The sequence below is a fragment of the Uloborus diversus genome, chromosome 1, assembly GCF_026930045.1.
Source record: "Uloborus diversus isolate 005 chromosome 1, Udiv.v.3.1, whole genome shotgun sequence".
In the NCBI taxonomy this organism is placed as follows: domain Eukaryota; kingdom Metazoa; phylum Arthropoda; class Arachnida; order Araneae; family Uloboridae; genus Uloborus; species Uloborus diversus.
Window position 1 is genome coordinate 53433743 of NC_072731.1, and position 25158 is coordinate 53458900.

Sequence of the window (25158 nt, forward strand, 5' to 3'; positions counted from 1 at the left end):
ATAGTATTTTCTCTAAATATAGAGTCTGCAACATGACACTTTTTTTACCATAACTACGTAGTTAATTTACTGTTTGACTAGCATATTCTTTTATTTTGAGTTTGTGTGTTTGTAGGACTAACTCAAAATATAAGAATATGCTAATCAAACAGTAAATTAAATAGTTATGGCAAAAAAACTGTTATGTTGCAGACAAAAGACTTCAAAAGGGCACATAATTGAAATGTTGGCCTTTAGTTCTGTCATATTAGACATTAAAATCGCAAAATAAGATGTAGTTTTGATTTTTAATATGTTTTGTGGGTCAGTTAGGGGTACTGTAAATCTAAGTTTGCAGTTTTCAAAAACTTGTGCTCGCTGTGTAATTCGCGAAAAACTGCGAAATTTTCGGACTTTTTTTAGTTTTTCCTTTTTAACTCCAAACTATCCAACTTTTGATTCTAATGTGGATTCGTTTTAAAGCACATTAAGTTTGGAACAATTTAAGCTCAAATGGTGTTCTCTACGACCAATAGTTTGGGAGATATCATACTTCAAGAACTGGACAATTTTTGGCGAATAATAAAAAAATTTATGCTTTGATCACATTCCACGCCAAAACATGGGCATGAATTCCCACTCTAATTGAAAAAAAAAACTGGATATACTGTCACAGAAAATATTAATTGGCTTTAATTTAAGCCAAAAACAAAGTCTGTAGCTTCAATAGTTCTTTCACAATCGCAAAACAGACAAATAATCGGAAAATTAGATTTTGGAAGAAATGAGACAAAACACTTTTCAATATAATATGAACGATCCTATTCTAAAAAAAGGGGGCAAAGAATGATATAATAAGACTCTAATGTGTGCTTTTATAAGTTATGTGTGCTGGAAAAAACAGGGTGGATATAAAAAAATTAAATAGGCCAACAGTTGACAGCCCTATCCAGGAAACACAAACAATCCTTCCCCTACTTATCTATGCCTTTCACATTGTTGAATTTTCAGCGGTATTTCGTTTTTCGACTTTAAAGTTATCTACCGAGTTTGATTTTGAACAGATAATTTTTTGAACAAAAGACTTTCAGTACAAAACACTTCCTATTAGAATAAGAGATACTTCGGTTACTTTTTAGTTGGTAAGTCCTTCTATATTCCTTTAAAATCTTACATACCATAGATTGTAAAATGTTCATTTGAATTGAGTTGGATAGTTTTTTTTCTAACTTTAAAAAATGATACAGTATACAACTTCATTTTTTTCCTATTTATCACCTTGACGACCCATTTTGAGCAATAAATGGTTTTTAAAAGAGCGTAAAATTATCTGGGTGCCAAGTTCTATACTTTTGACAAACTATAGGGTAACAGATATGCAAATAGTTTTGGTACTTTTTAAAATTCACATTGAATGAATAGATTATTCTAATTTTTTGACCTATATGAAAAATCTATCTATTTTTCCATTTCCAATGTGTTAATGATCCATAAATTGTTAAAATAATATTGGAAATTTGTTTAAATTGATTTACCCATTTATGAACAACGAGTTTTAGTCTTTTTAATTTGCATGTGTTCGTTTTTCCCGACTCAAGGACAAGTTTTTTGCAAACAGTTCTGATATTCTATTATTTTGAATTTGGATTGTATAATAAAGTGCTTCATAGTGATTTTAAGGTTTCCCAGTTACAATTAAATTTTTGAAGCACACATTATGTGTATAATATATTCAATTCTGATATTTAACATAATGAATTTTCAAAATTAAACCAAAATTTATTTCATTTGGAACTATACTTTATACATACTTATCACTTACGGATCCTAAAAATTGTACTGATGTTGTATACTTTGTTTAGTGTTATTTGGTAGCAGCCTACTTGAATCCTTCTGATACAGATGAATGGATTCGTTTAGCAGAATTGTGCCTTGAGCAAAATCAACTTCAACTAGCAATAAGTTGCTACACCCAAGGTAATTTTTGGAACATTCAATGTACGGTAAAAACGCAGTACAGAATCCAAATATGCATTATCTTGTATAAAGCTAGCTATCAATAGAAAATATAGCCTGTTATAAATTGGAAGTAATGCTTTAAAATAGTAATAAAAAGTTAAACTATTATTTATAATTTCGCAAAATAAAAGTAATTACTTGTAATTGAGAGTTGCATTCGTGCTAAAATTTATGAGCAGTAAGATTTATTAAATATTAAAATTTAGATTTATTTATAATAAAAGTTTGCAGTGCATTGTTGCTTTTTTAAAATTTTTTGTAACAATGTAATGAAAATAAACATTAGTTGTCATAAAATATTAAGTTTCATCTTAAACCAATACTATTCATAACTAATTTTATATGTTTTTTTACACAGCTATTCGTAATGAACCAAGTAATGTAAATTTTGTATGGGAGCGATGTAATTTATATGAGCAGATTGGAGATAGGAAAAAAGCTTTGCTTGGTTATGAACAAATTTTAAGGCATTTAAGTAATCCTGAAGATGGTCAAACATGTGTTGATATGTCCAGAGAAATTGCAAAGGTGAGTCATTAGTTTACTTTGTATGAATTTTTAATACAAGTGTTTATGTTTTTTCCTGAATTTTTAAACATTTAAATGTAAAATAAAGTGTTTAAAATTTTCCAGCATTTTTAAACTGTTTGGTATAAAGTGGGCGATTGTGGGGCCAAGTGAAATAGTTAAGAGAACTTACTTTTTTCAAAATTAACAAATTGGAAATTTGTTTTGAAAATTATGGTACATAAAGAAAGAATGATGTATTAAAAAAATTTGTGCCTTCAAAAAAAAAAAAAAAAAGTTAAAAATTTGCTTTTTAGTTTTTGATAGGGCAAAATAAAAAATAAAATAGTTTTCTAATGAAATAGTTTTTGTATGATAATTAAAAATATTTTTGATGAAATGGATGAGTAAATAAAAAAATAAACAATGAAACATTAAATGAATAAAATAATTAATGTTTGAGAAAAAATAAATGAGTACATAAAATAGTGATTGTATGAGAAAATATAAGTGAATCAATGAATGAATAAGTGAAAGAATGTAAATAAATAAATTAATAAATAAATACGTAATTGATTGAATAACTAATTGAAAAAGTAAACGAAATGAAGTATTTCACTTCACTCCATCCGCTTTGTCCCTCATTCAGTTGGCTATTTGGCACAAAATGTTCAAAATGGAAATAATCTTAGCATTAAATGAATAAATACTTCATTGAATATTAAAATTCTCAATCAATATTAAATATTGTAAAAACAAGAATTTTATCATCATCAGGGTGCCAACCTTTGAGGAACAATTTGAGAAGCATCTGTAGTGATTTTGAGGAGCATTTTAAAAATTTGCAGAGCAGTTCAGTATTTTGTATAAAAATCAATAAAAATAACTAAAACTGCCTTTCTAAAATTGTTTTAAAGCTGTAATAATCATTTTAAATACTAGTATAAAGATAATGATCAGGGTTTTTACTCTGCGGGAAAACCTGGAATTGTCAGGGAAAATGAGATGGTTAAAAATGTCAGGGAAAAGTCAAGGAATTTTCCCAATTTTGGCCCCCAAATTTTTTTTTTCCAATTTTTTCCTTGAGAATTATATACCATGAGATCTAATCTTCATTTTCATCGATGTTTCCTGAAAAAAATTTGAAGTTTTGAAGCAAAATGAGGCTAGCAATAAAGAAGTGGCTATCCAAAAAAAAATCTTTTGCAGTCGCCATTTTTGGTCCTCAATAGCTCCCAAAAAAAAAACTCCTTGAGTGAACAGGAATTATGCAAACTCAACGGAGGAGAAAACAATTTACAGCTTCTGAAGCAAAAGCCTGAGGATGAGAGTCGCCATTTTTGGTCATTCACAAGATAGAAGTAGATACGATGCTTAAATGCTTAAATTTTCAAAATCAAAGCAGAATTGGATGTTTTCTTGAACTAATGAAAGTAACACAAAATGTGCTGGGATTTTTTTTTTTAATTTTTAAATATGTAATTTTCTTGAGAAAGGAAAAATTTTGTTCTTAAAACTTAATTTTATCCTCATTGCATTGAACGCAAATGTGCTAAATACCTTTTCAACTAAATTGTAGTTTCAAGATTTATTATTTTTAAATTGTTTTCATGCTACAGATTCAAAAAATTATTTCTTCATTTTTGGTTAATTCACACTAACAAAGCGATGTGTAGACTAGTATGGTGATGGAACTTCCACTGTCAGTGATGCTAAAGGGATATAAGTCCATTCACGAAATCAATATTTAGTAGCCAGTAACCAGACTGATACTTCCTTCCAAAAATTTTCGTGTTGCAGGCGATGAATTCGCTTCAGCTCTAAAATTCCTCATCCATGAAAAACTCGTTATAGTCATTTCACGTAAGTCGAATCGCATTGTAGCGGGAGTCGACTGTGATGTTAAATTTGAAACCTTGCTTAGATTTTTTTTATGTACGAGGGTTATTCTAAAATACAAGGTCCTTTTTAAAAAAAATCAATTTTTTTTCCAGTTGATATATTTACTTTTCTTATATCTTTCCTTTTTTTCCTACCTAATTTCAATATTTCTTTAAACGTTTATTACATCATTCAACTGACTTTTGAATGCCTAAGTCAAAGATATTGACCACCTGAGAGAGTAACCATTCTTAAACAGCTTCTTTCACTTCATCGTCTGTGGTAAAGCTCTTGCTGCTGAGAAACTCCTTTAGGTAGTAAAGAAAGTGGAAATCACTCGACGCCAAGTCCCGACAGTGCAATGGGTTTCCCATTCAAATGACTTGGTCAGAGTTTAATTTCCTTCGCCGTATGGGACATGGTGCAGTCATGCAATAATAATCCTCGAGATGTCAAAACTCTTATCTGCCTTTGAATTTCTGCCACTGAAACATTTATTGCTGACAGAAATTAAATCACTGACCATACTTCTCAATCCACAGCCCGATCAGTTTGGTAAATGTTACGAACTGGCACTGTGAATCCAATCACAGCATTAGTAACAACGCTAATGGCAGCCCCTAATTGATGCCCAAGCTGGGAGTCCATACGCATGTGTTTTTTAATATTCGCCCTAAATTCAAATAGTTAACCGGAATCAGACCTTACTTTTGTAATAACCCTCGTAAATGTGCAATATAAATATGTAAGAAAACAATATGTATGTATATATATATATATTTTTTAATTTATAGGTTCACCATGGAAATAATGACTTTGTCAATGCAATAAAAGTTTTGGAAACTGCATTTAATAAATTTCCATCTTTGATTACATCAGAAGGTATAGAAAAAATCTTATTTTATTACTTTAAAATATTCATGGGTTATGTTGTTTCAAAGTACCACTTTTACATATTTCTAGATGTGAATTTTCTTTTGGAATTGCAACTGTCTCAAAAATTCTACAAAGCAGCTGTGAAGGTACTTCTTCATTTCATAATGTTTTAATAGCAACTCAAAGGTGTACCAAAACTTAATGTTTCCTTTAAGTAAATTAAATAAATCCTAATTATTTTGCTTTAGCTTACATGTTGCCTTTTTTTTGCTTTTGTTTTGTTTAAAGTTCAAGTTATTAAAATGGAAGAATTTTTTCAAAGAATGTTTCCAATGTGCTTTATATATTTACAAATCATCAATACATTTCATTTAGATTTTATTCATATGATATTTTGGTATAATTTCAGAATTTTGTTCAACATTGTGGTGTTAAACTTGAAGTGCCTGGGAAAGAAATTAGTTCCTGTGAAGAAATATCTAATTTCAGTGAGGAGGATTTCAATTCAATTGCAAAGTATGCAATAAATTATACATATTATTTTTCAAATAAACTTGTGCTTAAGCATGCCTGAAAGTTTTAACTATCGCATATGGTTCTTACCGAGGGCGGATCCAGAAATGTTTCAAGCAGGGGGCGGGGTTGATTTTTTTAAACTTGCTGTTTACTATGTATCTGGTTCGATCATGCGGGGGGGGGGGGGGGGGGAGGGGGGGGGGGGGGTGACACAACTGTGATGATTAAAAAAATTTTTTAAGGCCCCCTCCCACCCTGCCCATAGTGACGAGCCGCCCCTGAGGAGCATGTTTAATAATTGTTTGCTATGGAACAATTTCTTATGTGATTATTGTTTAAAAATAAAATTCTTCTTTTTTTCTTTTATCATCTAAAAAAAATCATGCAAATCATTGCACCTAATTACTCGTTTCATCACTTGTATTTTTGTTCAGGATTTCAGTCTTAGCTGACCTAATTAGAATTGGTGGTAAGCCAGAAAAAGAAAAGAAAGAAAATAAGAAAGGGATGAAATTATGTGATAGAATGGCATTTTTGCTTTTTTTTTCTTAAATTAAAAGTTTTTAAAGTATTAAATTATTTGTTGGAGTCAGAAGACGTTATTTGCAAAAAAAATTTATATACATGCTACTATGCTACTAAGATTTATCCGTTTTAACGTTTTTTTTTTTTTTTGTATGATTTTCAAAAGATATGATACTATGCAGGGAGAAAAATCCATTATGCTCTATGAAATATGAGTATGTTAAAGTAGAGATTGATTGAGAGGGAGTCTTTTCTATTATTTTAGCCAATATTAAACTTCATTAATTTTTATAAATAATTACTTATTTGTTTAAATAAGTAAATAATTACAATATTGTGGTACTAACAATGCAATATTCAGGATTCTTTAGTTGCTATAATGCTTTCAAAAGACTCTATGTTTCAAAATTTTGCGACATTTTGAGTCAGTTTCTCCCATGTGTTTTCATTGTCAATTCTATATATCTGTTATATTTTTAATCTATTTGTTTTGTGAAATGACAAAACTCTTGCATTTAATTGTATATATTTTTTTTAACCACTTCCATTTCTTATAGTTTTATAAACTAATTGCTCTGATTGACTTAAGTTGACGTTAATAGAAGGATAACATTTACTGAAGTTAAGTACTTTTTTTTCTAAAAGTGCTTGCTTTTCCTCAGGTGCTATGTGCCCGAAGTCCTGCCAATAGATCTGTTTGTGAAAGTTCTTGTTTGCTTGATTCATTTGAAAGCACTAACAGCTGTAAAAGTAATTAAATAATTCTTATGTGATGTTTTTTTCTTTAATTATTATCTCATTATTGCCCTACCTAATATGTTTAACTTATGTAGCCTATGGTAGAATCACTTAAGAAAGAAAATGCTGAAGAGATTGGAGATTTGTTTTTGGATGTTGCTGAAGCATTCATGGATAATAGTGAGCATCAGTTGGCGACACCTTTACTGCAGAAACTGCTTGCAACTACCAGCTATGATTTGGTACCGTATTTTCAGTTTTGTGTTTAAATTATGTTGCATAAATAATGTAGCTTATGTCTTTAAAATTTATGCAAAAGGTTAATGTATAAGTCAAAGTTACTCATAAATTATTTTAGAAAGAACTGATCTGTATCTTACAACTATTTCCTTTCCTTCATATGCAGCCATTTCTGCCGCACTTTTACTTCTCTTCAGTGCAATATTTTCTTTGTAAAATAAGTTGAACGGTTTATTTGAAAAAAAAAAAAAAAAAAGGTTGTTGCTGCATAACTTATTTAAAAAAATCCTCTTGATCATGCAAATAGATTTGTTAGCTATGTGTCATAAATAAAATAAAAAACAAATTTTTAACAAATTTTCTTGTTTTTTTTTATTTAATTTTTTTTTTTTTTACATTCATTATGCTTTGTGTATATTTGCATGTTAATCTTTATAGTGTTCTCTCCTCCTTTACTCATTTGGCTAAAATGACTTAATTTGAGACTGTGGAAAAAGTACATTTCTTTGAATTTTTCATTCTTATGTTTTTATTTTTAAGTATGAATCAATAATTAAAAACTAGCAAAATCAGTAGCATATGTCATTGATTCCCAAACCCTGTCACAGGAACAAAATTCTAAAATAATTAGAATCTTGCCAATTATTAAACTTTTGCAATATTTTGTGTCACCCATGCAGTATAAATATGAGCTATGCAATACATGTTCATGAATTTCATTTATTTTTGGCTATTGTTGTTGTTGTCATGTCTGATGACATGCAGAGTGAGAAAGGTTTAGATGTCTCCAAAAGTCTTGATAACAAGATCTGCCAATTCTGGAGCCCGATGGCTGTACAGGATTTCAATTGGTGGTGCTCCAAGTTGGAGGAGGGAGCGAATGATGGCCTGACAATTAAAAACATGATCTGGGGTGAGTTGTAAATGGGGACAGTGCTTGCAGGTGGGATAGGATTTATTATTAGTTGGTAATATCTTCATGTCCTTGAAATGTCCAGTGCGTAGCCTAGCTATTGTAGAAGAGAGGTTTCTTGAACAATGAAGGTCGGGGATTGTTGCCTTGCTGAAAAGCTGATCGTAGATCCTTGGCCTGGCAACAGCATTCACATCTGTGAAGGTGGCTGTTAGAGGTTGATCTTGGTCACGTGCTTCCTTTGTTAGGGCATCTGCACACTCATTTTCCTCGATTCCGACATGAGCGGGGATCCACTGGAGAACACAAGTTATGTTGAGTGAGTGGAGAAGAAAATTAGTTTCTTGCGTCAGTCTTGTCACACTGTTATGTGTGGCTTTGAGTGCTGATTTTAAGTCGGAAAAGATCACAATTTCTTCCATTTGTTTTTTAGGAGTAGGGGAAGAGAGACAATAAGAAAGAGCCGCTTTAATAGCAATGAGTTCGCTGGTGAAGTTTGAGGCGATCTGGCCAGTGTGTATTTTAAGTTTGACGTTGTTTCCTGAGGGATAAATGATAGAGATGCCTGCGCCATTTCTATTACAGTCAATGTCAGAGGAACCAACTGTGTAGATTAATACACTGTTTTCTTTTGCAAGTGAACGAACAGTGTCTTCGCCTTTCTGTAATAAGATTTCAGTAGGTTCTTTTTTAGAACATGGTTCAAGTAGGTTAGTATTGATACTCTTAGGAGGTCGAAATGGAAAGAGTAGTTCTTGAGTTATGTCCAAAGGAAGAATGGGCAAGATGAATGGCCTCTCTGATATCCCTGTCTAACTGCAGCGTTGATGATCTCTGAAGCCTTAATGTACCTGTCCAAGTGTCGAAAGCAATCAGAAAATTTTTGGCTATTAATTATGATTATTCATAGGAATACTCAGTGCCAAGTTTGGGGGGAGGGGGAGGCTTTTCCTAAATATTTGGTTTGTGTTTATAATAATGTTGTAAATTTAATGTAAATTGGTTTCAAACCACATTTTTTAAAAAAGTCTGCTTTTTAATTTAAAGCAAGTTGAACATTCTTAACGGACTTATTTTGGCCTAACAAAAAATCTGTCAACTATGACACTTACTCTATAAAAAAGTGGGTTTCCCTCCAATGCTTTTTTCCCAATTACAGCTCTGCTTGTTCTTATGAAAAGTCAGGGCATTCAAATCTTAATTGCTAAATGGTGCCTTGACAAAAAAAAAAAAAACATTGGGAACAAAAGTCTTATGCTATAGTTCTCTTATGTGTAATGAATTATGACTAATACGTTGCTGTTTTGTTTTTTGTAGAACTAGCCTAAAATCTAAATTAAAAAATATTGATAATAATAATTATGATGATGATGATGATAAATACCTAAATCAAAAGATCGCAGAAAAGGATAAGTAAACAGAGGAATTAACTTTTGTTCATGAAATTTACAGATGGTACTTAAAAGCAGGGCTGCGGAGTCGGAAGGAAAATGGCCGACTCCGACCCCGACTCCGACTCCTGGATTTTGAAACCTCCGACTCCGACTCCGGATTGTTTTTTAATTTTTTAAACTGTATTTTTTAAACTCCCTCTCTCCATTCAAGGGAAGGGGGAAAACCTCTTAACAGAGATTGAAATATTAATTCTTTTTTATGAAAATTTAGCATTTTGTTTTTTATTGTAAACCCAAGACGTCATACAACGTTAGAAATTCAATTTAAAAATCAAACTTTCCAATAGTTACGAGTTAAAAAGTGAGATGACTTAAAAATCCCTTTTAAAAATTTTGAAAATGATTATCTGTAATTTGCCCCCCTTTAATGTTTAACAAATATATATTGATCAAATCGTGTGCTTTCAATTTTTGAAAGCTGTAACTTGAGAGAAAAAAACTTTTTTTCTAAATCCAAGTTCTTGAGAGGGAGTGGTTTGCCCCTGGTGACATCCATCTAGTAGATGACACCCAAAGTTAATTTCAGAGTTTATAAAAAATATAAATACTTTAATTCTGAAAATTTTCACGAATATATTTTAAATTATATTTCATCAATAAAATTTCAACGAAAATAGGGCACATATGCGTCAGGAGCTAATTTTACACAAAACGCGGCGGTATACAAATTTGTACGAATAGCTTTTACTATACCTATATTTCTTCTTCACTAAATTTTTAATTTAAATTTTATTGACTGCTTTAGAATTAACCTAAATATGAAGATTTTAAGATTAACTGCAATTCTTGAGTGTTGTAATCAAGAAATTTTTTACACTTATTTTGTTCCATACTTTTTAGTGAGAACCAAGCTTACAGAAATAGTCTTAATAAAGAAAACTAGTATGTTGTGGCCATCACGAAACTTTCTTCTATATTTTTCTTTTTTTTTCTGATCCCTCCCCGTGCTTGACGAGGAAGCAATATTCCCAACAAAAACAAAATTACACATGCAAAAACTTGACTACCATCCCAATGTCTGAATTATTGCAAAAGCAAAGCAAAGAGCGAAAATTGAAAGTTATTTTAAAAGCCTTGCTTGAATTAATTACAAATATTTTATTTATTAACAAACATAAGATGGCAACAGTTAAAAATTTTAAATCATTGAGATAATATTTCTGATCATTTCCATTCAATTAAAATCACGAGAAATACGCAGACGACAATCTATTACGATTTATCTTTCTTATTGTTGCATTAATAAAGCTATTTTTATTCAAAAAAAAAAAAAAAAAACTCAACACCTCTTGGAGCGATTGGCGTCAAAATTGAACCAAAGCCTGTTTACATATAGATTCACATATATTCCAAATTTCAACCAGAACGTAGCATTACTTCTTGAGATAGGGCACTCACAATGGAAAAAAAGAACGGGCGATTGCGCTACCCCCTTTTTAGCTGTTGACACCAAAATAAAATCAGCTCTTATACCCACTAAGGACTACTTGCCAATAAATTTTTCTTTCATTCTGTTCATTATTTCTTCAGATACAGCAGTCACAATTGACGACAAAAAACGTTCTATAGCTCAACCCCCGTTTGAGTTATTGACACCAAAATTGAATCAGCACCTGTTCCTGTTAATGGCAACATATGGACCAAATTTTGTCTGATTCCGCCAGTTACTTCCTGAGGAATAGCAAGCACGCGTAACTCAAAAAACGTCCCATTGCTCCACCCCCCTTGGAGGAATTCGCGCCAAAAACCAATGGGCACAAGTTCACATAGGGGCACATATGTGTACCAAATTTCGTTCGATTTCATGCGGTAGTTTTTGCTGTAGAGCGGCCACAAAAAACTGGTCACACACAGACGTGACACACACACATACACACACACATACATACACACATACATACACACACACAGACAGACAGACATTTTCCAAAAATAGTCGAATGGACTCAGCACACCTCAAAACGTTCGAATCCGTCAAAATTCGAAATTCGAAAATTTGCACGAATCCAATACTTTCTTCTATGTATTAGATATAGAAGAAAGTAAAAACATTAGATTATTTCATCGAATCTTTTGGATTCGTGCTTTCGAGCCACAACTTCTTTGAATTTGCCGATCACACTTAAACGTTTCAACCTTAGCTACAGGCGTCGACTTACTAATTTGTTACGTTTCTTTTACTATTTTAAACTGAGATAGAACAAAACACTATATTTCTATTTTTATTTGAAAGTGATTACTTGAAAATGTTATTCAACAAAACCGTTTGCTGACAGTTGCTATTAGTTAAGTTAAAAAGCAAGCAAACTAGGGGACGGCTACAGAAAGTTCGGTAAGCATTCAAGCTAGCTGATTGCCATAATGGCAGTTATTTTCTCATTAGTATCTTTTTATACATGTAATCGAACCAATTGGTAATCAATTTTTAAAAAATGCAAGGAGGGTCAGTGAAAAGGAAAGAAAAAAAGAAGCCCGGAGTCGGAGTCGGCATGTTTTCCAACGACTCCGACTCCTTTATTCCAAAATCAGTCTGACTCCGACTCTTTGACTCCGACTCCGACTCCACAGCCCTGCTTAAAAGAAGGAGATCAAAATTACAAAATAAAAAAAAGTTACATTAAAAATAAACATTGTCGTTGTCTTGCAGATGTCTGTATATTTATAACATACAGATACAAATATGTATACTTGTCTTTCAAGAATATAGCAATACACAGAGTTGAGTGAGAGATATAATTTTGTTTCTTCTTTAACTTGATATGTATTTTAATGCATGTTTTCATATTTTCTTATTTTCTCTTTACATCATTTGTTAATGTTCATACAGATTTTAAATTTGGTACATACTAATCTTTTTGAAGAAAATGCTGTCAGTCAAACAATCTCCATTTTAGGACACAAAAACATTAAACCACATTGGCAGTCAACTTGTTTAAAAAGCTCTGTAAAAATCTGCTTGAGTTCTGTTATTCAAAATTTCCATTGACAGAGTTACTTACGATACTTGAAAGAACTTTTTTTTTCTTGTACCCTTTATTTTTTGAGTTTATTTCACCTGATTATTTTTCATTAAAATTAGTTTTGTATATTTCACAGCCAGCAGTTTGGATGAGGTATGCAGATTGCATGTTTATTACGTCAACTTTAGAAGATGCAATAAAAGCTTACCAAAAAGTCATTAAACTAGCTCCTTCCTATCAGGAAGCTCGTCTTGCTTTATCTAAAATCTATCTGGATATGGGACAGGTTCAGGAAGCTACTAATGTTTTAAGGCAAGGTAAGTAACATTATTAATGATATTAAAATTAGTTAACACATAGGAAAAATTGATTAAATATTTGTTACCATTTGTGCGATATATTTCTTTTTAAATCTAGATTATACTACTTAAGATAAATAGGTACAATGAAAGTAGCAGTTACAAATTGAACTAGACCATTGCCTTTTTTTCTACTTAAATTTTTAAGTATGGTTTTGTTGCGCTAGGCTTCTGAGAGAATTATGTGTTCCGGAAATCACTACACCGGAAGAGAAGTCTTATTTATTTACATAATATCAAAAATTTAGGATTAAAAAAAATAATTGCAAATCAATTTTTAACTGCATATTCCTATGTTACAAACTTGCAACCTTAAACCGAGGCCTTTGAGATTTGAAGGCCATCCAATTAGCAAATGACGTCATCAATTAACTCCATAAAACAAAAAGTCGAGCAAAGTGATGAAGAAGATAGTGTTATCCATAGGAATGAATAGGCTCTCGTGTTACATTTTCTACCACCACATGGTCAGAAATGTACTGAACCAAAACTTTAATTTAAATTCACATGCTAAGCATTGATAAAGCATTATAAAGCAGAAATGAGGATTTTTTAAAAAAAAAGTGGAGTTAGTCAATTTGGCAATTGAAGCATCCATTTAATGCTTGGAAAAAAAAAAGAATAAATAAAATAAATTCTAAAATGTAAAGCTCATGAAATATATTGAATTGATTGCTCATCTTGGGATTTAATGTTTTGATAAGTCAAAGTTAAAGAAAATTGCCTTGTTCTTACCATAGTAATTCTTAATTAAAGAATAATGTTCAGAATGCATTTGGAAAATGTTTTATTTAGTTGAGTTCACATGAACAAATGCTGAAACTATGTTCACTTTGAATTTAGAATATGAAGAAGGAGGAGAAGGATCTGCTGTGGTTAGTGTTGTTTGCATTTACTCTTTTAAAAGAATTAAACATTTTTCAATTTCAGTTTTTAAATAAATTATGATCAATTGTATTCAAATTAAATATTTTCCAGGGTATTGAAGCATTATACCAACGTTGTAAATTGCTGGAAGCTGAAGAAAGATGGGAGGAGTATGTTTCTGCTGCAATTTTGTTGCAGTACAGTCATTGCGTATACTTAGAAACAGACGAGGAATTTAATGGTTAGTATATTTTGCTACTGACCCATGCATACATGAAAATGCTGTTTATTCACTTTATTACCGTGTGGAAAAAAGGACTGGAACGAAAATTCTTTGTGTTTATTGGTTTGTGTTCATTACAAAGCAGAAATTTCCCTTGATTTCATTTATATTCTTTCTTTTTAAAGTGCTCTATTAATCAGTAAGGCCTGTGCTTGATTGCATCTATGCTCAATTAATTGAATCTATTTTAATCCAATTTCAAATTAATATGCTGTACATCATATTGAAAAAATAATAAATATATTTTTTTTCCTTTGCTGTACTTTCAAGACTATCAAATTAAGTATTTTCCCAAACTTTACAGTAAAAACTCTCTCACCTCAGTTTATCTTGCACTTATATGCATTTTTCTTTCTGGAAATATTTATTGAATGAAATATATGTGTCTATATATTCTGCCCTGTGCAGGTACAATAACTGTAAATTTTTCTTTTTTTGCATTTTTGTCATCTATTGTATGTTATCTTTATTGTACAAGCACGCTTATTTGTTTTCCGCTGAAAAAAAGGCGCGAAAAAAATTTGTGATTACAACTTTTTCTTATTGTTAGTATTGAATCCACCACACATTTCTTCAAATATCTCAAAAACTCATTTCTGCTGATACTGCTGTTTACCTGCACACGGCAGTATTATGCAAAACATTAATCCACACAGCAATATTACTTGAGATATTGAAAGAGATAATGAGATGTTCTCTTGTCAAAATCTCCGTCCCCCCCCCCCCCAATCCAAATGTCATTTAACGTTTTCTTTCAGTAAACTATCTGTAAAAATTTGTAACTATAATCCAAAGTTCAACTACAGTTGCCTCCCCTCTATATTGCTTGTGACTATCTGGCCTTCTAAAAAATGAGGAATATTAGAAGAAGAAATGAAGTGAAAGATAAAAACAAACAACAAGAAGAGAGAAAACATAGGCGGATTTACGGGGGTGCCAGGGGGTGCGCCGCACCCCCAAAATTTTTGGTTGGGTTTTGAAAAAAGTCAGTTTAGTATATTTCACTCAGAAATGCAGTTGGGGGAAAAAAATCATAGCTGCTATACTAATAAATTTACTTTGACTCCAGTGTATCACCACACGTCGCTAGTGCAAGAAAAACATAACTGTGCTCATATTAAGAATTAAAGTAATTTTTTCCATTTGAGAAAAAAATAAATAAATAATTTCATACAAATAAAGAAATTTCTCAAACAATTTATTGTTCAGTGCTGTGTTATTATATAGAATAATTGCATGTTCTGCAATTGGGTATTTATTTGTATATCAATACCAATTCTTCTATTTTAAAACAACAATAACTAATCAAGTCCAAAAAAAAAAAAAAAAAAAAACATGGCTATTGCAAGAAACTTTATCAATAAAATCTACGCCGAAATCAACCGAAAACCAACATTTTTAAGTTAAATGGGGGGGGGGGGGTTAAGGGTTGAAGGAGGACTCCCGGACATTTTGCTGCAGTGGTGCATCCAGGGGGGAGGGAGCACAAGACTGGTGACCCTCCCCACAAAATGCTGAGTATATGTTTTTTAAAAAAATATTCTTTATTGTTGAAGAGAAGAAAAGATCTCATTTTGGGAAAACGCAGTTATTTTACGAAAAAAAGGAATGTTGGGAAAAAATCTTAATTTCTTTCAAAAAGAAATATTGACATTTAAATTTTTCAACAGCTTCAGATTATTGGCAGCGAATTGTGTGCGTCCAATTCGCTCATTCCTCTTCCTTTCATATCTCCCCCCTCCCTTTTTTTCATTTTTTCTATTTAGTTTTCATTTTTTTATTAGTACTCAAAATTTTTCTTCTCCAAATCCCTTTCTCCAGCCAAAGTTATTACAGAGTACCTCAAATTTCGTTTCTTGGGCTTCACTTTCGCAAAATTTCCAAGGAAGATCTTCTAATCACCTAAATACATCGAAAATCATTTAAAATTGCGTTTTTGGAGCTTCAGTTTTGAAAAACTGCAGTGTCCCTAACGTTACCAAATACGGTCTTACACTCATGTGTAAGACCGTAATTTTGGGAAATATTCGAACAAGGGTCTCCGATCACCTTTCTCTAATATCATCAAAGAGTGGTAATATTTTGGTTTTGAAAACTACTATTTCGAAATATTTAAGTGGGAGACTCCTTTTTTTTAATACTATGGAGTATTGCAGAAGAAATTCATTTTAAGACTTCAATTTAGAAAATTTTCCAGGGGAGAGCTCCAGAACACCCCGTCCGGTAATAGCATCAAAAATTGTCGTCCGTAGTATTTTTGGAACTTCAATTATGAAAAGTTAAAGAGGTAGCGTGGGGGAGGGGAGGGGTTACGTATTTCTATCTGCTTTTCAAAAAATCGATTGGAAACAGTCTATGAGTCTCATTCCTAACCCAAACTATAAATATGGACTATAATCACATTTATAAGACTAAAATTTCTAAAAATAGCCTTGGAGCCACCCGTATCTTTCTTGCCCCTAAAATATCACCAAGAATTGTGAAACTGCGTTTTCAAAACTACTATTTCAAATTTTTTCTGGGGCGTGAATCCCATTCCAAACCAGTAGCTGGATTCACCCATTGCTTCTAATATAGACTTTCGTTTAAGACTTTTTCTGCAGTTTGAAATGTTAAGAATTGCCCATCTCCTAATCTTACTAAATATGGTTTACATCGCGTTTTTTAGATTTAAAAGTGTGTCCCGCCCTAAAATTATTTTCTAATTTCGCCACTGCTTTGTTATTCCGGGAATACCCCCCCCCCCCCCCCTCCCGATCCCTGTTATTGATGCACCCCCAAATATTTCGGCCTAAATCCGCCTATGAGAGAAAAAAGTAATAGTATTTTTTTAACTACTTGAGTTTGTGGAGAGACATTGTGTTGCATCTATGGACTAAGAGGCAAACACTGGATTTACTTGAAAGGTACAAGGGAAAACTACCGTCAGTCAAAAAGAGCTAGTTTTAACAAAAACGCATTTGAATATTTTCCATTTCATGGAGATCCCCATTATCACCTATTTGCAAACAAATATTTCAGCTGACCTATGGAGTTTTGTTTCAAAGATGATTGACTATTCAAAAAGTATACTTCAGGAACCACTAGATAGCTTGGCGATTTTTGTGCAAGGAAAAGAAATACCTTAATATTAGATCATTGAAGAACTATTTATTAAATAATTGCTATTTAAATGTTGATTTACTGTTGTAATTTGAAAACATTTAATCCAAAATATCAGTAAAATAACAGATAACCATGTTCGAAATGTTGCACGTATTAATTATGCAAAGTACCAATGGATTAAAGAAATCAACATTATAATACCCTTTTTTATTAAGGTTATAAGACAGTAGATCAATTATAATAATGAATAAATGGACAGAATTATCGGCGTCGATTGTAATGCAATTTGGACATCTCACATGTAATGCTTAAGAAAAATGAGTTTGCTACTGCATAAAAGCATATGAAAACACTTTAAAATAATTAAAAATTGATTTTGAGGATGAAAAAATGCCTTTAAAACATATAAATCATATACTTAACTCTCAAATAATAGCATTGAATTTCGAATGTCCAAAATTGTGCCTTTCAGCAAAGAAAAATATGTCAATTCTTGTCTCTATACAGTATTATAATTTTACTCAAAAATATTTGAGTGAATTAAAATAAAGGTTATTTAAGCTTTAAAGTTTAGGTCTGTGTTTGCTCCCACCTTATGTTCCCCACCTTCCCTTGTTATGAGGGCAGTTTTGAGAACTGCCTTCATAACTTTCCTATTTGTATAGTTTAATAAAAAGCAGTAAGTGATTTTAGTTGAATCCTCTGCTTTTTTTTTTTTTTTTTTTGCATTAATCATTTATCTTAAAGTGTCTTTAATTACATGTCAGAGGGGATAATAAGTAAACCTCTGTCCTGTCAACCTTTTTGTTATGAGGCTTATCCACTCTAGGTTGAATGGTTAAGGGCCCACTTGTATTGGTTTTGGTTACTTGTCTCCATTTAAAATTCTTTATTAAAAAAAAAGAAAACAGGATTTTTTAAATTATTTTTTTGATTCACTTATTTTTTAAATAAAACTTTTAATTTTGCTATTTTATGTTTTTATATTTCTAGGGGAAAAAATTATGCTTATTTGTGTTGATATTTTTTTTCAAAGTTCTTTATTAATTAAGCTTTCACTACTTTTTTGTGTCCACAGCTGTTTTAACTAATCAGACTTTAAAGAGAAAAATTGAAGTTTTGAGGGAACTGAAATCACAACGTGAGTAAACTTACTTTTCTGTAGCTTAATGTGCTGTATTTTTGTATTAAAAAAAATGAAAAAGTAAAAGAATGTAAATTAAAAGAAATAGATAGCCCAAAAATCTCTGCAAAAACTGTTGATTAAAAAATATATATAGAAAAAAATATTATGGATGAAATACTAAAATTTTAAGCTAATAATTTTCATTGAAAATGCTCTATTATTATAATACCTTGACTTTTACTGCCTTTATTAGTTCTGCTGCTTTTGATGTTCCAGTTCGTAAAACGGATGGCTACTTGTTTATCTTTTTATGATACAAATTGGATGCATTCTGGTCAAAATCTACATGCACAGTTATAGTTAAAGCATAAAAGAAGAAACAGTTCTTTATTATGCATTTTCAAACAATACCTGAGACCTAATTTTAATATAGCTACTTACTAATTTACAGAAATCCTTTGCTGGATTAAAAATTTATATCATTAAAAATCTTAGAAAATTAAAACTTTAACAAAGAACAAGTTATATGTACAGGGTAAGAAGTTAAAAAGAAATGTACTGCTTGGACACAGAAAAGTTCTGCATAAACACTGGAAGACATCATTTGTTGTCAGATACATTTGTGAGTTTTTGAAGCTATCCACATTGAAATAATTTTTTACTTGGAACTATTTATATTTGTAGCACATATTCTGTGCTGACATGGGCAAGGAACTGCAACTATCTCCATATTTTGTCTTTTTTACATTTTGTCCCTGATAATCAACATTTATTTTCACTTGCACAGTTGCCCATAACTGTGCAGATCAATTTGTAACTCCACTAAGCAATTTTGTTGTACCCATCTATCACATATCTTCAATGTTACTGTATCTAAAACTCAATAAATTGTACTTGCAATAAACTCCCAATTACCTGTGTAACTGAGTGTCATGGGTACTATAGTGAAAATACCATATGACCAGCGAAAAGCTGAAAGGAAACAGGCAAACTAGATAAATTTTCTTGTTTAATACTTGACTTTGATACATAAAATATCATACAAACTGTATAACTAGAACAATACAGTAAAAAATAAATAAAAATTGTATTTCATGTACTAAAGAACATAATGCAACAAAAAAAAGTGTACTTGCAATGAAAAGAGTAAAAAGAAAACAAAATACTTTAAATTTGCAATTTTTTGAGGGAAAAAAAACTGTCATTTGTGTTTTTGTTCCTTATTGAGAAAACATTTTATTGATTTTTGGCTGCATTTTTCTTAACATCAATTTTTCAGTCAATTGTGCATCACCATCTATCTCTTCTAAATACTGCAACAGTCCGTTGTCCTGTTTCAAAGCTCTTTGCAACATTCAAAGTATTTTTGTAGTATTTTCTAGTCCAGTAGAGTCAGGGCCGTAACCAGGCTTTGTTTCGGAGGGGTTTTTTGCTCTGTGATATACCATAGAAGCGGATGACTATGGTACAGTTTTAGTACATTTCTGACTGTAATTACTCTACGTTCATTCGAAAAAAAATGAAGTTGCCCTATTATTATGATTTAGAACCTTGGCTTTCGATTCTGACCCTGAAATTGTTTGAAACTTTACTCACAACCCCTCCAGAGCAGTTTTTCTTTGTACTATTTTCACCCTCTCATTGCGAGTGAGAATGGTACAGCACATATTTCAAGGTTTTCATATACAGTGGCTCCCAAAAGTGTTCGTACACCTAAGACTTTCTATGAAATAATACTCTATCCACTGGTTAGAATTAATATTTCGGAATGGGTATTTAATTATAATATCTATGATCAATTTTCTACAAAACTACATGATTTTTTTTTTTAATATTAAAACTTAATTTTTTTTAAATCAAAAACCAAAAAGTGCCGGGAATTTTATCTCACAAAAGTCTTTATACACTTTGAAAAATGTCTATATATTATTGAATAATCTAACTTTTTATTAAATTATTATTTAGTAGAATATCATGCTGTATCAACAATACCTTTTAAACGTCTGGGAATAGATTTCATTCTTTTTTCTTTCTTTTTTTGCTCAATTTCTGAGTAAGTGTTTAACTACGCTTCGAATCTTTTTGTTTCTAGCTCTATTTTCGTTTCAAAACCTAATTTCCGTAATCTAGCCTCCAGATATCTCTAAATATGTTACATTCAGTTCAAATCTGGAGTTTGAAGGGGTATTTTCTAAACTTTAGGACAATTTTTGAGGCACTAAACGCAAGCGTTAAACACCGTGTGCTTCTTATCGTTATCTTGATAAAAAACAAAATTGTTTCCGATAACCAAATTTTTGACTTTGAGTTTAAAATTGCTTTTTAAAATATTTAAATGAACAACATGATTTATTATTTCATCAAAAAATTCCAAGCAACCAACTCCTGATGCTGATATGCACCCTCGCACATGAGCCCCTTCACCGTCCTGATAAACTGATCCAACCAAGTTCTTAAGATCAAGTTTCCATTTTTTCTTCTATTGACAATTATACAACAATTTAACCAAAAATATTAAATTTATTTTCATCTATAAGTAAGACGCTGTTCCAAAACACTTTGGAGCTTATTTATCATTTATTTCGCGACAAAAAGCGGAAGCTTTCTGTTTTTCGCACGGCCAAGAAAATTTCTGCGGGAAGAGGTCCCATTTAATCCAGCTAATCAGAGAACTTGGCGAACAATTTCAGGTGAAAGTTAAATGTAAAAATTTTCATTTAACTCTGCAGAAACTTTTACAACACTCAAATGCGTATTTTTCATAAATTTTTTAACTGTAAATCTCAGATCACGCTTTGTCAACTTTGCCGGTTGACCTTTTCTTACCTTGTTTTCAGTCTGATTCTTTTCTTTAAAGCATTTTATCAAGCACTTTATTATAGAATGGAATAAATTAACTAATTTAGAGACATTTCAAACCAATTTACCGCTACTGTAAGGAAAAAAATTCAAATTTCGAATGGTGTTTATAGTTTTTTAAGAATACCAGCCATTTTAATGTAATAGGCACAATATTAAGAAATAAATAAACAAAAAATTAAAGCCAAATGACTTTTAGGGTCAACACAATGCAAAAATAATAAAAAAATGACATATGATCACTTTAATCATGAAATTATTTGAAAATATTAAAGTGTACGATGACTTTTGTGACGTATTATTTCTCTGTCTCTTCGGTTTTTGACCCATTTCGAAAAGAAGATCCGTGAATATTTTGAAAAACTACTGGGTTGTATTTAAAATGACATAGGAATGATGTGAAAAAATATTGGACTTCATATTCGAATTCAGTTTTGCATTATTTTGGTTTTACTAAAAAATTTCAAAGTGTACGAACACTTTTGGAGCCACTGTATATGTTTTGATGGTTTGAACCACACTCTACCTCTCTAATATTTTAACAGAAGAGTTGTAGATGCATGTTATACCATGAAAATTGAACTTTGGAGAGTCAGGTACATCATAAAATCGAGATAAAACAAAGGCTTTATTTTCTTCATAATCTTTGAAGATGGATACCAAATCTTATCATCTTTTTCAGGCCACTGCAAAACTTACCTCGCTTCAACATTGTTGAAACTTCAAACTCACTTGCATCTACACCCGTGATTTTTCCTGGGTACTTTCCCCCCTGATAACCCAACACACCCTCCAAAATTTTGACTAATTACTGTACCACACTTACCCCCCAAATAGTAATTTTTACACATTTGTAACTGTAACAACATCAAAATATTTTATTTTTGAATGAAAATTCGAGCTAACTTTCTTTATGTAACATGAAAGCGAAAGGTACTTACGAAATTGTGATTCCTTCTGCACGAAAAGTCCACCAACGTAAATATCCGAACTACCTACAAACACGTAGCACTAGTTGCTCACAAGAAATAAATTCACAATCACCTGGTTATTCATCTGGCGGGCCGTTTTGACAATGATAACAACTCTCTCATTACCAGAGAAGTTGCACAATAATTCCTATTGAAGCTGGGATGTCCCAGAGTTCACTATGAACACTTCTTATGTCAAAACTGGAGTTTGTATCATTTTCACCCTCCAAACCATTCTCACCTGTTTTTACGATATCATACATACTAGTTGGGGCAAGCGTAACCCGGCAGCATTGCAGTGCTGTGATTAGGATCTACATAGCCTTCACAATGCTGCCAGGTTAGGTTTGCCCCTACCTCATTACGTAGTTGATTGTATTTTGAAATTTTAATATAAAAATAATTTTGTACTTGAAGACTTCAAATTTTATACTTTCAGTAGAATTTATAGTAATCTTATGAAAATGAGTTAAAATGAAATTATATTGATTGTGTGTGTCGATAGAGAATATTTAGTAGAATTAATGGTGACAAATGTATTTCTTGATCGTTTTACTATTAGTTTCTTTGATTTCTATTTTCTGAACTGATTTTACATTTTTTATTAGCTAAGAAATCTTGCCCTGAATTTGTTGGACAAAATATCTCTGTTACAGAAATGTGGGACATCTTTCAGAAAGTAAGCTTTTTTCAAAAATTCACTGTATATTCTAATAAAATTATTCTATATACTAGAAGACCCGACTGACGTTGTTCTGTTCAAACTTTGTAAATTGAAAAGTTAAAAAAATTCAATAAACCGTCAAGTGTTTGAACCGTTCTGTTGAAAAAAATAAGTTAAAAAAAATGGTTTAAGCTGCTATGGTGTCAGAATGCGCATATTTATTGCAACTTGATTTATCCAATGCCCACTGAGCAGTTGTTTTGTTAACTATTTTTTTTTCTCCCGTCCTTCATGCTTTGTTCCTTCATCCATACTCAAAGGATAAAAAGCGTTCTCAGATATTAAGTGTAAAAATCTAACTACTTATCTAGAACAAATGGGAAATCCCGCTGCAACATCCCCCATATGAAAAAGAATAAGGCAATCGAAAAGATATCGTTTAGAAAAATGATTAAGGTAAAAACAGTTCTCTGAATAAGCGAAAACCACTCACCCCTATCCCCCCCCCCTCTCGATGTAAAATAAACACATTCTTCAACTAAAATGGCTAAAAACTCTTTAAAAATGAAAAACAATTCTTTGCAATTTGAAATATTTCGCCAAATAAATAAAAAATACAATAAATTACATTAACAGTAGCTTTAAAATGTAAACAAATGATCACGCAACTCTATTGTTTATAGCCAAAGTCGCCAAGCCACCACGTTACTGTAACCCAGCCGATTAGCGATCCGATCTTTTGAACAAAAACTTTTTAAACTTCATATATTGCCTAATTTCTTCTTTCCACCAAAGGTAAAGATCTTCTACTGCAGTGATCTTTTGTGTACAGAACTACCCTGTTGTAATTTATCTGGACGAAAATAAAATTTGTTTCGTCTTTAAATTCCATCATCTTTTCTTTTAATAATGTACTGATTAGTTGAATAATCCTTAAAGTATTCTTGACATTGGTGCCATAGCTCAGATAGATTTCAGCCGAGAAACAAATGTTGCTAGGTTCGGTACTTTCTGATCATTTGGTTAGGAAAACCTAAAGCACCGATCCGGTCATATGGTTCAACTACAACGACAGCGTTTTGCATGAACCTTCCAGTACTTTACTTTAAAATATATCACGGGAACTAAAATCTTTGCTTTTAAGAAATGAAGGCTTCACTCTCACTCTCTCTACATTTTGTCTATTCCTATTGACATATCACAGTAGGAAATTTCATTACAAAAAGCAGAGCTGGCTTTCTTATTGTCCTTTGGCAACGGGTTAAATATTTATTTCAGTTCTCGCTCAACAATAGGTTAAAATAAATATATATTAATCATTTGGGAGACATAATTATCAAATGTTAAAATTAATGATTAATTAACAAAAACACTTCTGATTCGATCCATCGCGCTTCGAAACCATTATTGCCACAACTTAATTACTCACAAAAAATTTGATCAAAATCGGTCCAGCCATTTAAAAGCCTTATTGTGACAAACGTCTGCACAGAAGATTTTATATATTAAGATTATTACAAAAATTTTGAACAATGAAATAATTCCCTGTGGCCATGGGACCTCTCTCGCAATTGCAACATTTGCGATATTTTAAATCCACCACTGCACGTGAAAACAAACTGGGCTGCAAGTTTTAAAAGGGTTTTTCTACTTGCTCTAAGGAGGGGTTCTCAAACTGAGGCGGAGGAGGTGCACACCTCCCTAGTGGGCGAAGAAGAGTGTCCGGGGAGGCGTGCATGTTTAGAAAAAATAAAATTAAAAAGTAAAACTAACTTTAATTTGCTCAACTTTGTGGTCACATGTGAATATTTTCGACATTATCGCCTTTTCTTGGTTGTTGGTGTAGTTTTCATCTACATATGAGTGAATCTGAATTTTCAGCATTAGCACCACTTACAAAGTCGAATCATTGAAGAAGGTATTGAAAGTAATCTGATGAACTGCATTAAAATTACAACCTAACGTTCAGAAATTTATCAATCACAAACAATGGCAGCCCTCCCACCAACGTAGCTGGTCTTATAAACCAATCTCGCTTAGATCATAGATTTCCTCAAATTAATGTGAATTATTTCTTTGCTTCTTTGATGTAATAAGATTTAATAATAACATCCTCAAAATAAAGTTATATGCAGTAACATATTGTAACGGATTCGGTGCGACTTCCACTTTCTTGAAATGAAGACACAGTTCTTGATAAAAACACAGGAGCTTTATTTACACTATGTACAGGAGAAATCGTTAACAACTTCTAAAATAATCACCAGCAATTAAGCAAATATCACTCAACACCGTAAACTCAACGGTTACACTCGT

At 31.6% G+C, this 25158-nt stretch overlaps 1 protein-coding gene across 2 annotated transcripts in view; it reads left to right on the plus strand.

The window, feature by feature from the left end:
• Positions 1-25158, plus strand: part of LOC129229632 (general transcription factor 3C polypeptide 3-like) — a 104045-nt gene that overhangs the window by 20728 nt on the left and 58159 nt on the right. For both annotated transcript variants that reach the window (XR_008581110.1, XM_054863989.1), the window contains exons 8-19: positions 1842-1956; positions 2357-2526; positions 5181-5268; positions 5350-5408; positions 5672-5778; positions 6966-7053; positions 7137-7283; positions 12745-12925; positions 13811-13842; positions 13946-14075; positions 18301-18363; positions 22787-22857. Coding sequence is in view for 1 of the 2 variants with exons in the window: in XM_054863989.1 (XP_054719964.1) it covers positions 1842-1956; positions 2357-2526; positions 5181-5268; positions 5350-5408; positions 5672-5778; positions 6966-7053; positions 7137-7283; positions 12745-12925; positions 13811-13842; positions 13946-14075; positions 18301-18363; positions 22787-22857 (1251 nt within the window). In the remaining variant the exon portion in view is untranslated. The remainder of the gene's footprint in view (positions 1-1841; positions 1957-2356; positions 2527-5180; positions 5269-5349; positions 5409-5671; positions 5779-6965; positions 7054-7136; positions 7284-12744; positions 12926-13810; positions 13843-13945; positions 14076-18300; positions 18364-22786; positions 22858-25158) is intronic.